General features: G+C 33.2%; 1 protein-coding gene across 3 annotated transcripts in view; it reads right to left on the bottom strand.

The window, feature by feature from the left end:
* Positions 1–15042, bottom strand: part of Prosap (SH3 and multiple ankyrin repeat domains prosap) — a 246863-nt gene that overhangs the window by 17711 nt on the left and 214110 nt on the right. For all 3 annotated transcript variants that reach the window (XM_089099471.1, XM_089099470.1, XM_089099469.1), the window contains exons 9-10: positions 8914–9126; positions 7294–7531 (exon numbers count right to left, since the gene is read on the bottom strand). In XM_089099471.1, the coding sequence (XP_088955597.1) occupies positions 7294–7531; positions 8914–9126 (451 nt within the window). The remainder of the gene's footprint in view (positions 1–7293; positions 7532–8913; positions 9127–15042) is intronic.

Here is a 15042-nt window from a genome sequence, read left to right as displayed (position 1 = left end):
CGATTTTTTCGTAGGTAGGAAAAAAGAAAAAAGAAAACCTACAAAATTGTAACAAACCGGACTTTTCCTCAAGAAAACCAGTCATCTAGTAGGAAAATAAGACAAAAAAACAGAATGTTAACAAGATTCAAGCATGGTATAAAGATTCAAGTCTTTTTTCTTCTTTAATTTTTCAACTCATCAATCCCCCCCCCCAAAAAAAATCCCCCTAATTTCCTCATAACAGAAATTACCCATGGTAAGTTTTTTTAATACTTTATCCCCCCTCCCTTCTCTGGAAATAAATACCAACATATATTTCCTGACCTCCGTATCAAAAATTTCATGTTGAAGGAAAATAATATTTATTGAATGCAATTAAGATGCTTATTAAAGCACAAAGAACATCAAAGTGAAAACCTTTTCTACCCTCTGGCTCAATCTTAGGTGTATTCGTATTTGAAAACTGGGATTTTCTACGATTTTTCTTTTGGTTCTTACAAACGTATAACAAGCCACGTGCAAAGTTTCGCCATTATTGCCACGATGAGCAGAAAAAAAAGAAGGAAACTAATTCGGTAATTTGAAAATTCTTTCCTTGTTTACTCAATATAGGCTAGTCTAATGCCAGAAGGAGAGGTTCAGCTAAAAAACAATTAGGTGGCCTTTCAATAGACAATAAGTGGTTATATGACATTTGAATGCATCACGTCTATCTGTCTTTTTTCCTCTTGGTATCTGAAGCAAAATATGAATTTAATATTTGTACTTTACGTCATAAAAATTCAGTGATAAATGTCATGTTTTCGGAATCAGAAGAAAATAAGGATTCTATTGATGTGTGAATATAATAAAAAAACCTAAGAGATAAACATAACAAAATAGGATAATTGGTCTTTCTAAAAAAATGCTATTGCAGTTAAGACAATTAACTAACAATTTAAATCTTTAATCTTGAATAGTTTTAGGAATAAAAAAATTAATACAAGCTTAGATTTTTAAGCTATTCAATTGTATATACATTAAGCCTTTTCAGTGTGAAATAGAACTTAATGATTATTTTAGAAACTTAAGTTTTTTTTAAAAATCCTCCAAAATTGATAGAAAAGACTTTTGACGTAAATGGTATACATCTTACATGTCTATTGAAAGTTTCTTAAACTTGCAATGATCAATATTTCAAAACATTTTCCATTTGCGGTTTCTACATAGGTAATAACTGCCATTAGTACAGCTCAAGAACTCGAAAAAAAAATGCAAACGGTTCCCAAAATATGCAAGCCATGTGACAAAACAAGCAACCTGACAAATTGGAATTATTACTTTGACCCAAATTTATCACTTTGACCGGACTAGTTAGGATCTCAGTTAGGAGCATAGGCCAAACCTTGCTCTTGTTGAACTATATTTTTTTTGCTGACATATAACAGAAAATTTAAAGGTTAAAGCAGAAAGGACAGCAAAATGAAAACATCTTTTGCCAGCCGGCTCCATCTTTGGTCTAATCATACGTCAAAAACGGGATTTTCTACGGTTTTTCTTTTAGTTTTTACCGAATATTTAGATAAAACTGCTATGCGCAGTTTTCATGGACAGTGTTGCCATGCGAAACAGAACAAAAATAAGCGGAAACACATTATGTAAATTTGACGATGCTTCTCGTCTCTAAAAAATCAAACATAAACAATCTTTTGTAATTCACTCGTTCAAACAAATCGCATGAACTGAGTGAATACCCTCAAAGAAAAGTCTTTTCTTTCGATAAATACTTGTATGACACCAGGGGTGTAACAACAGTATTTTCATTTGGGGGGGGGGGGCAAAAGGGGGTGCTATTGAAGTAGGTGCTATTCAAGCGGTAGTGAAGAACAGTAACTATTTAACAAACACGCAACATGGTGAATTTAAAAAAAATACGCAATACATTATAAACATACATTAAACAATCATAATTATAAGTGCTGGTGCTTGGCTTTCACTAAAATTGTCAGCAATGAGCTGCTGCAGACGACTCTAGTATAGTGCAAGAAAGTTATTGAATTGGCGAAGATTAATGTCGTGGTATACACTCGGCTTTTTTCAGCCAGATTCACCACCAATGCTGCAGTACATATCCCCCCTCCACTTACCCCGATCCCTCACGCCCATCAGAGGATGGTCAATCTCATAATTGAACCAAGCTCTATTCTAATAGACCCGGGTATTGCGCTATTTATTTGCTCGTAATTGTGAATGGATTTCGACTCTGTAAGATTTAATTTGTTGTACTAAACTTTTAATATACGCGATTTATTGAAACATTATTGATGATTTTTATTAATAAATATAATTGATGTCAACAGGCCACAAAAAGCCGAAACAAAAATCATAGGAAACACAACAGTGCTGTCTAAGTAAAGGATAAGTCAAAGTATTACCACAGATTTCGTAACATTATATTGTGACATATTCCTCACATTTAAATAGCGACCGTATTTCAAATTTGAAAGTATTCAAAAAATTAAGATAGAATTATTAACTTGTTCACTTGGCATTGTTTGACAAAGAATATCCAGATAATCTTAACAATTCTTGACATTATTGCTACAGAAACCTTAAATAAAATAAAAATTGCCAGGGATGGCAATTGGAAGGAAAAATTGACTCCTGTAGTTTGAAAATTGCCTTTCCCTCTGTGTGTTTGTTTAAAAAAAAACAGAATTCTATAAAAATAACACAAAACTTTTTCTTGTGTAAATCAGGGTATGGGGGGTATACATTTACAAAGGGGGTTGCACTGAATATGGTTTTTATGTCTATGTGCTGATGGATCCCAGCTTTGTACTGATAGATCTTCTGATGATAGATCTTCTGACGCAGATATTCAACAGCGATTACAGAAATCACAGACGGTCTTTGCTTCCCTTAGAAAACCGTTGCGGAACCAGCGTGAAATTAGTGTAAGAACTAAAGTTCGAGTCTACCTGGCTTTGGTACGAACAATTCTTCCTTATGGATGCAAAACTTGGTCAGTAAAGCGACTACATGAAAATGCACTGATGGTTTTTGAGCATACCTGTCTGCGTAGCATCCTCAGCTTAAATCTGAATGATCGCATATCAAACGTGGATATGCGACGAATCTGTGGTATCAACAGATTCATTAGCATCACGATCAAGGAGCGTCAACTGAAATGGTTGGGCTATGTCTTACGGAGGCCAACAGAGTAGGCTACTTGCCTCGCCGAATCCTTCTAGCTGAGCTACTTAACTCATGGAAGAGACGCCAAGGAGGACAGCGGAAAAGCTGAAGGAACTTGGTTATATCAGACCTTGAACCTATTGGGGGGTTCAGAAAGTTTGGTCACACACGGACAACTCAATGGCTCCCACTTGCAAAGCAGCTGATATTAGACCGCAGCTGGTATTATCCTTGATACCGAGCAAGATGGAAACGCCTGATTCCCGCCACAAGTAGCAAGCAAGTAATTCCCTTCACAAGCAGAGCTTGGTCTCCTTGTGCTGCTTGATGAAACTGATAACAATGGAAAAAGAGAATGGGTTGGTACAGCTTATACGTGCACACACAATTTCTAAATTGTGAGAAAAATATAGATATTTTAATCAAATTCACTTTATCCTACTTGCAGCAGACATTTTGTACAACATGCTGATGCAGAGATAAATGTCACACAAGTAGTGCTGGTGTTACATGAAATGCGACTAATAAGAGCAATAATCCTCAGTACATTTACGTCAATTCTTTTTTGGAAACTGGTTAGAAGAGATATTTGGAAAAGCAAAAATAGCAAGAAGTCAGCATGGTATTGTACATAGAGGCAGTTCTACATTTATGGGTTATTAGGTAATCCGGAATGTAAGGAATAGGACGTTGTCAGTGCTTACTAGGCATTTCAATGACAAATAAGAGAATTGGAGTTTCAATTAAATGCCGGAAATAAAAATTAGAACAATTAAATAATTCCTGGAGCGGATCCTCTACCAAACTGCATGACCAAACTGCAACCGATTTGACCTATCTAGTTATAGTACGAATACCCTTATAAAAAGCACTAAGTCTTATTTTCTTTTTCGATGATTTCTTTTTCATTCAGGAAATTATATTCACTGCATATCTACCTTCTTATTCTTCGATGTTTCGATAAGATTCTTCGATAAGGTTTCAAAGGCAGTATATTTGGAAAAATACTAGCGTGGAACATATTGTGAAGTGTAATGGGCTCCTATTTTTCTCGTTTCCCGAGAAAAACTGTAACTGCCCCCTTACCCTCCCCCTCAACGACACCACTTTATAACACTGAATATGCGTCAACAGATTTTCATCTTGGAATTTGTGCTTTTTATCTAATTTAATGTTTGTGATTTACATAATTAACATTAAGTAATAAAAGTGATATATTCAGAATCTGAAAAAAAATAAGGATTCTAGTGGTATATGAATAGAGTTAGATGCACTAACTTGATAAATATAACAAAATAAGATAAATGGTCTTTCTAAGACGTTCTTGTAGGTAAGCCAATCAACTAATAATTTGAAGTATTTCATCTTGACTGATGCTAATAATAAACATATTAATGCATAGATCAGATTTTTAACTTTTCAATGATTTATACATTTCTTTTTAATCCCCATTTGATGACAGGACGTTAAGCTTATATTCTTACATAATTTTACTTATTCAATTGCTGCTTTTTTTACCCAGTTTATTGCAAATAAATCGTAGTGTCCGTCATTTGCTACAGTAATCGGGAAAGTTACAATTTTAGAGCTCCAAGATGATATATATTTTTTGCTCATATTCTGCAGATTTTTCAACCACGGTCCTTTTTTCAAACTTGGCGCCCACTAAGTACTAAAACTGCAGAACGACATGTCGAGGTTTTTTCAATAAAAATTGAGTTCTGGGTTTTCCTAAACTTTTAAGACGTGTATGGTTGTGCAAGTTTCCACTGAACCAACTTGAAAATATCAGGTTTCATTTGTACTGTCCTTGGTACTATAAAATAATTTCAGAAAAATATTAACAATTTAAGGATCTTAGTTAGAATAAACCTACTTCATCTTTAATGAGTATGAGTTACCCTTTTATACATCTTCTTTTTTTAATAGCACACTGGCACAGATTAAATACTAGGCTATCTAAAGGGTATTGCATATCCTAACCCACTAGTTACAGACACGATCCTCTGAATTTCGCAATATTATTGATTCGATAGTCCAATTTCTTATTCAATAGAAAATAAATAATTCCTAACATCTTTTTTATGAGTAATTAACAGTAACTAAATAATTTTCGAGACCTTTACGATCCACAACAGAATTCACAAGTTCAAAAAAGAGAAACATATACATTTGGGTCAAAGATATTTCTTAGATTCTTTAATAATTTTTAAGGTCTTGAATAATGTTGACTAAAGTTTCTATATTTCAAATTATTATAAGAAAAAACAAGTTAACAGTTTTCAAAACTCTTAAATTTAGACCCTGGTTTTTGAGACTAATTGCAGTCATCCAATTCACGTAACTGCATTCAGAAGGCATGAATTGCATTCAGAATGTACTTGACCATAGTTAGAGAGGTACTCTTATAATCAATTAACTAAAAAGAAATAGAAGTTTGGAAACAATCTATCCCCAAAAATATTTGGATATTTTTCAAAACATTTTTGAGTAATTAAGTTTTATGCTGATTTAAGAAAAATTACAAGTTAAAGTTACATGTCAAAATCATTAGCAGAGAGAAATTTCGAAGTTTTTGAAGAATGGAGGAACCCCAACCTGGCTAAAAATTTTGTTACCAAATTCAGAATATCCAAGTGCCTATGAAAGGAGGTTGCTGCCCTCTATGTAAAAAAAAATACAAAACTTCCAGTTTTTTTTTCCAAGATTGTGTTTTTTTTTTGTTTTTTTTTACTTAATTCAGAGGTGATCGTATGAAACCAATGATCATAGACTATTAGGAGAGGGTTCATTCGAACAGAAGTTTTCATTTATAACACGCTTTTTAAGAAAAAAAAAGGCATCACGACATTTCATGGGGTCTGAAGCCACAAAAGTTCATCTTTTAGCCCTATTTTTTTTTTTTTATAGATTGTTCAGATGGATCTAAAGATAGTGGTTTCCCTCTAATCTTCCTTCGACTGAAGAAGTATGTTTATACTAAGCATTGAGAATAGTTTTTGGGAGGGTTGACCCTTTTTTGAGAAAGACTTCAAGTGTAAAATAGGGAAATCATATTCACTTGGTTAACTTCACAAAGGGGAGTGGTGTTTGAGGCCCATCAAAAATCAGCATTTGTCAGTAGAACCCTTATTATCTTGGAGTTAAAAAATTACTATCTGAGTTTCTCGACCGTGAGATCGTGTCGAACCAATTGTCTTAACTCATAAAGAGAAGACTTATTCAGCTGGGATTTATTCCGCACTGCTATAAAATGCAGGTTTCTGATCCCACAGAGCGACAACTTAGGCCCAAATTAGAACAAAAAGTCAGATTAAAAAAATTTGTAGGCATAGAGAATAGGGAGTAGGCTCATTAAAACAAACTTATTGCTTAATTTTAGCACCATTTATAGTTGCAAAATAATCCCACTTTTTGATGGCATTCGGTAGTAAATTTTATACAGAGTATATTGCTGTGTAGTTTATAATTTCATTATTAAAAAAATAAAACGGACTGAAATAAAAATGCAAGCTTCGTCACATGAAAGTAGGAGCGATACTAACTTAAAAAGAACACAAATTAAACTAAATACAATGTGATCTGCCTTCTTTCAGCTGCCAACTCCCTTTACTTTACGATGAACTTTCACTTACACCTTTTGAACGAAGTAATTTACAGTGTTAAGTAGATAACCTCAAATGACCACATTCATTATCAAAATTCCGTGAAAAAATCTTAAAAGTTTAGCTTATACAGTACGAGATAATTTCTCTTCTTTTCAAGTTTTAATGTTGTTCTTTACTTTAGTGTGCAAACTTATTTTGCTTTTTGTAGAAGCTATGGTAGCAAACTAATGGACTGAAAACGCTGAGGAAATAAAATAAGTGAATTATCTTCATTTACATATCAGACACATAAGGAAACTTTTTTTTTTCCAGTTTCATTATTGCTTGTCATAGCCAAATCACGTTAAAGAATAAAACCGCTTATAGGGTAGAAATGATCGTTATTTATGTTGAATTACACGTGATAGGGTACAAAAAGGAATAGCATGAAATGTCTCCGTAATTTAAAACACAAGCAACCTAACTTAATTTTTTATATATAGGCGTGAAAGTTCTTTTACAGAGCCTGAAAAAAGATGATTCTTACATTCTCTTGACACGTTGAATACTTCCAAAATGGTTAATCAATAAGTCCCTCCGGTCATTATTAGATAAACTGGGGGAAGGGGAGCAACGTCGGAGAGAGGATGGAGAACCAATTGTGGGATAATGTTGTCCTGCATGTGGATTGCGTAATCGTACTTCTTGAACGTGGGATTGAGGGAATATTCCTAAAACTCCTCTTAAACGACCTTCTAAATAGCCATGGTCTGTAGATCCGGTTACTGAAATAAAATTAATATTTGTAATACATATGCAAAATAATTTCAAAATAAGATCGATTATTAGAGATTAGTTCCTTAAATGGGTTTAACTTTTTTTTAGGCTAACTTTCAGATAAACCTTTCTTTTCAAAGCCTTTTTATTGTTAGACAAGTTTTTTTTCTCTTCCATCAATATAACTTATATCTTTTAACACCTTTTTGTTTTTTTTGTAAGCCCAATTCAACACATCTTATTATTATGATTAGAATTAATTTATTAAAGATATGTTGAAACTTTTTTTTACAGAATCTGTTTCCAAACATATTTCTTATTTTTACGTCAACCCTTTTACTATTTTGTACTTTCATTTCCTGTTAGCTTCAAGTTTTTCTCCTTTCAACTCTTTTTTTCTTCCGACTCTTCAATTTATCTCTTTCTTTGAAATTTTGCATAGGTATTTATTGCAAATATACATACATATCTTTTTTTCCTCTTAAAAAAGAAAATTCACAATTTTATTCCCTTATCGAAATACACAAAAATGTTTACGCAATGAAATCTTTTATCACGACGAGCTTAAATTCTATTCTCATAGTAACAGAGCTTTTCTGCCAAATTTCAAACTTCTAGCTAGAATAGCTCAGCTACAAAGCTCTGGAAGGTTACATTAACAGACACTAACTTATTTGCAAGGATAAACGCATAAGGAATGCCAACGAAATCGCATCTGCAAAATTTGGTAAATTTTTCGCAGTTCATATTATTGACTTACCAATAAGGTGAACATACCACTCGATGCCTTTTTTTTATATATAATGAGCAAATATACACCCTGAATTGGAATATACCATGAATTGTTAACAGCAAAGTGTCGAATCGCAAAATTCAGTGCTATTTTTGTTGACGGCATTCGAAACACCTTAAACGGTAAGAAAACATTTTATATTTCAGTTGCCTAATAAATGAGGTTTGAATTATTATAAATAAGTATTTTTGGAATATGTTACTCTTGAACAACTTATTTATAATGCTTTTAACCACTTTTCAACAACTTTTGAAAAGTTATATGCAACTTTAACCACTTTTCATGTATATATATATATATATATATATATATATATATATATATATATATATATATATATATATATATATATATATATATATATATATATATATATATATATATATAAAGAAATAAATATGGACAGATTCCAAAACAGATTAATTGTTTTACAATTCAATATTCTTAAAGAATAAAGAGTGATATTAGAAGGGTAAAGAATAAATCAAAGAGAGTTAAGGGAAGTGTTCGCATATCAGGCTAAAGAGTAAGCATATAAGAGAAAAATAAATCACTGCCTTTTCCCTTAGTATAAGAAGAATCGGAATATTTTTATACCTTCTATTATGTCTCCTGGCTGCAAATTTAAATGACCTTCAAGGTGGGTACCATAAGCCTCAGTACAAACTACAGTGACTCCTTCAGGATACAAACAGAGAGTAAGAGATGCATCCGTGGGAGTTACATCGTTGCTCCCAGCTGATCCACTATGAGATGTGCCGACCCCAGAGCTGTCGCTAATTCTATCGCTTTGATCGGCTAAAGATTTGTCTGCAAATTAAGGATTAAATGAACATTTTACAAGGAATATTGTTAAAGTACCAAGGACACCTAAAATGAAAACTAATTCATTAAATTGGTCAATTGCAAACTTACACAGCCATATACGTCTTAAATTAGTGTGAAAAACCGATAATTCATTTCTTAAGGAGAAAGATCCTCTGTTTACATAATGTATTCCAATACGCTAGTTCGTGGCCAATTTTAAAAATAAAGAACGTGTGCTGTTAAACAGCAGAAAATGACCAAAAAAAAAAAATCAGCATATAGCCTTAGAAAGTGTTGTTTTCTTGTATGTTTTGGTAAAACAGAAATCGGAACCTAGTTCAGCAAAGCTCTTTTCTTTGAAAAATACTTTTAAGGAATGCTTCTTGAAAAGAGCTTGGCTAGACTAGACCTATCTTGATGTTACTAGGATTTTTGGTATTCCAGGATCTTTTAACCATGAAGCAGTGTAAAGGTAAACATTAATGATTCTAAAAGAAAGTATCAATATATAGGCTATTCTATTGGTAGTTTTGCAGACAAAATGACTTCCACTGATAGCCTACCTTATGTAGGCTAAGGTAAGACACCTAGTAGGCTGTGTGATTCGCTTGAAAATTTTTATATAAATCTACCTCATAGTTACTACATAATAGGCTAGAAGCATAGGCCTATACCTTTTATGCTTTTTTTATATTAGAAATTCAAATCAGGCTACTTGGATAAGCACTGTTTGACTTGGCCTATTAAAGTCAGATGGTTTTTATGCTCTAAGAAACAAATATTGTCAATTACTCTTATATACACAGCACTATAAAATAAAAACAATAGGCAATAGCCTATTGTGTTTCCTGTAAACATTTAGAACGATATGAAGTCTTCTCTATTACTTTTTATACATCAAATTGTTATAGAGAAAAATGAATAAAGTTATACAGAATGCTTTTTGGTATTCTCATTTAATATATGATCAACTAAAATATCATAAAAAAGACATTACATTACCCCACTGATACATAGAGAAAACAACAAAGTCATACAGATGGCTTTTCATAGTTCCAATTGCAGTTCAGGCAACTTGGTGGTCACATATCAATCCTAAAACTTAGTCAACCTTGAGAATTTATGTGGCCAGAAAAATTAGGCTTAGGATGCTTCTTCATCAGCAAGTTCCATAGACATTGTCTGTTGTGAGTCAGCCCAAAAATCTTAGTCATCTATATTATAATTCAAGTAGACTTTCCAAGTAGGCCTGTCCGCCTAGAGTTTAAGGCATTTTGACCAAGTTTTAGGATTAACATGACCACTAACTCACCTGGACTTGCAGTCCTCAGTCAAAAAACCCGATCTATAAGCCACGACAGTTACACTAAAACAGATTTAATTGAAAATTGGTTGACTGAAAAGTTGCCTGGCCTTGTGTGCAAACAGGTGGCATAGGGTCTGCCTAAAGTCTTAGACAGGCAACCCAGTTTATAAGCTCAGACAATTACACTAACACAAAATTCATTCAAAATTGGTTGAACCAACATGTTGCCTGGATTTGCAGGTGAACTAGTGACATAAGGTCTGCCTGCCTATAGTCTCAGACAAGGGCAGCTGAGTTTTAGGACTATCATATGAACATCAAATACTCAGAGGCAAACCAGCAACAATAATAATAATCGATTGAATTTTCAGAACATATATCCTATAGGCCTTCAAAAAATTATGGGTATTTATTAGTAAAAAGGATGCCACAGTGTTATACTAAAGAAATGCAAGAAAAAAACATACTGTTCTAATACCTGGGGAACATCCAACAAGTGAAGTTTGGTTAATGCTAGTGAAATAAAACAAAATAGGATAAAAGTATAATACTTTCAACACTAATTTTGGCTGTATATTTGCACATTAGGAGGGTGGGTGTAAAGCATAGCATATAATAAATACATAACTTACACTAACCTAGGTACCTTTTTTCCTCCTAAACCCCAAAAAACTAAAGCTTGAATATAGTTCCTGGAGTGAGAAACCCCTTGTTTATAGAGCATAAGATATGAAATTACTGGGTAATCTTATCTGTTCTTGGCTTTTCTCAAGCTGCATTCTTGCATGTTGCCCATATATTAGAACATTACCAAAAAAAAATTAGTGGAACAAAACAGTAATTATATTAAGAACAAAATTAGAGAGTCATGACTTCTCTGAATGACAAATGTTGATTAAATAAATCAATTCTATTAGATCATTATCTGTCATAGTTATTATGTAATATATATTATTGTACTATGAATCATATATAATATATTATTGTATTGTTTGTACTTGCCATTGTACACTGTTTATTCTAATTCAGCATTAGGCCACATAATTTTGGGGTGCCAATTATGTGAGGGGGGGGAGCAATTGCCTCAGTTAGACTTTCAAAAATACCTTCTTATTTCTATTTTGCTACTTTTTATTTTATCATGGCTAACTGGTTATTTTGCCCCATTTACATTTTGAGGATTGGAATCACTGACATAATTACCAGATACAAATCATCAGCACAACTGGGTTATATTTTGTTTAGTGATGAGCCTCAATAAAAGACTCTTGCTTAGTTACTTCATAATAAATAAATTATTATGGTTATTAGACTTTGAAGTTGATACCACGAGCCTCTGCTTTACTCCCCCCTAATATGGAAATATATAGCCTAAGTCAGCTTCAATCATTAGTCAGCTACATATGACCTATTTTTCTCCTTAGCCAGTTATTTAAAGAAGCAAATTTTTTAGCATATGGTTACTAGGTTTCTATGGGCTGTTCTGAGTCTTCTAGTCCCTTCATGGCTCAAAATTAATTGTCCCTGTAAAGTGATTATTTAATTATAAAAGAGCATGAAAAATAATAATTATTTTGAATTGTGCTGAAACGCTAAATTTTTTTGAAAACTGCAGTCTAGGATATATACCAAAAATACGGTGTTGATTTATAATTCATGGTATATTTTTCACCATTATGGAGGGAGGGGGGGGGGAGTCTTTAGAAATTGAGCTATATATGGATTTGCAATGGAGTTCTGACTATACATGTGTCTTATTTTTTAGGCCAGACCATCTTAATATTAAATTATGCTAATCAGAAAACTTTGAATATAGCTTTGAACTTAGAAGCTTATTTTTTTTTATAATGCCCTTTGCCTATCACATTTAAAACAGTTCAAATGGCTGACTTTGATATTGATTGTTTTTTTTTTGCTCTTTTGGATTCTTAAAAAGATATCTTGTATTAAAAAAAGGTACTCTCAAGGTACTATCACTTAAATATAATAGCTCCCTATGCCCCCCCCTCTTCTATACTATCTTGATAGGATACTGTCTGTGCTTTAAATAAAAAAAATATTTAACTTATTGGCACCCGTTCTTTTAAAAAAATCAAGGTTTTTTTATTTAAATATTATTGACTCCTCCTCCCCCCCCTCTCTGGATCCCACAGTGATAAAATAACGTTTCTGATTAAAATTATAAAAAAAATTTGGGGATACCTGGTATAAATAAAAAAAATATAGATATATTATAAGTTAAATGTCATACATGCCCCCCCCCTCAGGATACCACATTCATAGGATTCTGTCTCAGCTTTCATTAGAAAATAAGTTACTTAATAATTAACTAGGTCACTATATGGTTCAAACAAACATGAAAAATAACGTTAAAAAACTTTGTGTTCCTTGAAAAAAATTGATGTTTGGAGTAAGGTGGTAAAAATACAACAAAAAAAATATCAAAATTACTCGGGTATAAACCAAATCATTGTCCAACCGATTAATATATGTGAAATGTCATTCAATAATTTCCAAACAATATAATTAAAAGTGGACACACACAAAAACCGAATTTGGCCAGTAGCCCATGAGAAGTCGCAAAATACCCAAGGCAATGAACAAGTCCTAATGGGGGGCCTTGGGTCCATCAAAATATTTCAATGGTTTCCTAGTGACTTTGATATCATTTTCTTCTGTCTCTATTTTAAATGAGAAAAAAAATTAACCTTTTGGCATCCCCACTTTCAATAAAAAAATTAGGCATTAATTAAAAATGATAGCCCCCTATCCCCCCTCCTATATTCAATAATTTACAATTTATTTTTGAATCATATTTTTTAGGTAACTTCCAGTTCAATCTTTAATTCCCAAACCTTGTACATAGCTTAGTCTATAGCTAAATTTGTGACAATAGGTTTTTTTTGGGATTCAACTTGAAAATAAAATTCTTGACTACAAACGATGTAAGAAATAGCGATTGGGAAACTGCATTCTAAATGGTTTGAACTCATTTCATAAAGACGATCCTGTTTTTTGTCAACACATGAAGATCTGTGTATATTGCACTATTGGCAATTACATCTGTCTCTTATTTATGCAAAGCAACAAAAGAGACGAAAATTAATGAACAAGAGACTAGTGAAGAATTATGGTATGCCAAGTAATATTTGGCAGGGAAAGTCACTGGTGATAAATCGCTAGTGGTGGCACCGTGATTGCGTGGTTTTCGGGGATTCGGGGAACCAAATTTTTTTTCGGGGTGACCCATAGATTTTCGGGGGAATACCCGAAAATTCGGGGATAATACAAGCCCTGCTTGATTTCTAATCAGGAAAATCGAAATACTAAACCACACAAGAAGGAAAGGCTCCGAATTTGCGGTTGACGCAATAAAGAATCGCCGCAAAATTAATTTGAAGTCGACCGAACGTCGCCGCCTCGGTCGGTGGCGGGGTGCGTGCAACGCGCCGTTGACATTACGACACTTCGGTGGCGCCAAGCCTCTCGTCGGCGGCGTTTGGTCGATCCGCCGGCACGGCGTCGGGGTCTAGCTGGAACAAGTATCTTGAAATGGTATCTTGCATACCATCTAGCGCTTATATTTTCTGACACATCAGAATAGTCACTGTCTGAACTTGAGGTCATATTTTTTCACAAAATGTATTTTCACTAATATATATATAACAATCAACAGATTTTGTAAATTTGAATTTTCACAAATGAAAAACAGTGTCGGATTCGTAGGAAATAGTTTTCGCTAATATTATTCAGCTCCGAAGTTTATCGTTGTTTTATTATTGACAACACTGTTTTGCGAATTTATTCAAACTAAAAATGCTAATAGCAGCTAAACAAAAACTCGTAGGAAACCCGGATTTTCAGGTATGAATAGACCTAAAATAGATTAAGAGGGCTAAATGTGTTTTCATTTTGGTGTCCTTGGTACTTTAAGGGTATCTTTAAGCAGGCAAAAGTTGCGTTATTATTTTTTATGAAACTTTCCGTTAATGTTAAATTCCATCTTTTCGTCAATACTAATGAATGTGTCGTCGAGAAATTCATATGAGAAAATTCAGCTTTATTTCAATGAAACTAAAATAGAATTCCTTATTTTCAATCGAAAAAGAAGCAATCCTGCCCCTGAAGTAAAGCTTGGTAAAAAGATAATAAAATATTTCATCTAGTACAGTGTTACTTGGTTGACCTATTGGTTGTGACGTTAAGTTGATGCGTGCTTTGTTAGTAGATAACTTTGCTAGCAAAGTCCGGATTGCTTACGGGATGCTTGTATCTTCGTAAGCTGTGTAGAGCCAAAAAATTCGGGCCAGGCTGTTTTCGCTGATGCTACACCACATGTGCTAGCGCTTTCTCCATTTTTGGCTCTTATATTACAAGAATAAACAAGAATAAGAATAAAATAAGAATAAAGAATAAAATAAGAATAAAGAATAAACAAGAATAAACGTATAGTGTGTTCTTGCTTTTACCGATTTAGAAAATTTCTCTCCCTAGAAGCGCAACACAGTGGTTAGTGAGCGATATAACATACCCAGGTCTTACAGCGAGTACAGAAAATATTAGAGAAGTCCAGTGAGATTTTAACGGGAAACGAACTACAGGATGCTCTGCAA

Source organism: Artemia sp. Qi Xiang Cuo, chromosome 13 (assembly GCF_049724085.1).
Source record: "Artemia sp. Qi Xiang Cuo chromosome 13, ASM4972408v1, whole genome shotgun sequence".
Lineage (NCBI taxonomy): Eukaryota > Metazoa > Arthropoda > Branchiopoda > Anostraca > Artemiidae > Artemia > Artemia sp. Qi Xiang Cuo.
Note: the sequence above shows the minus strand (reverse complement) of the source record. Positions and strands in the feature narration are given on the sequence as shown.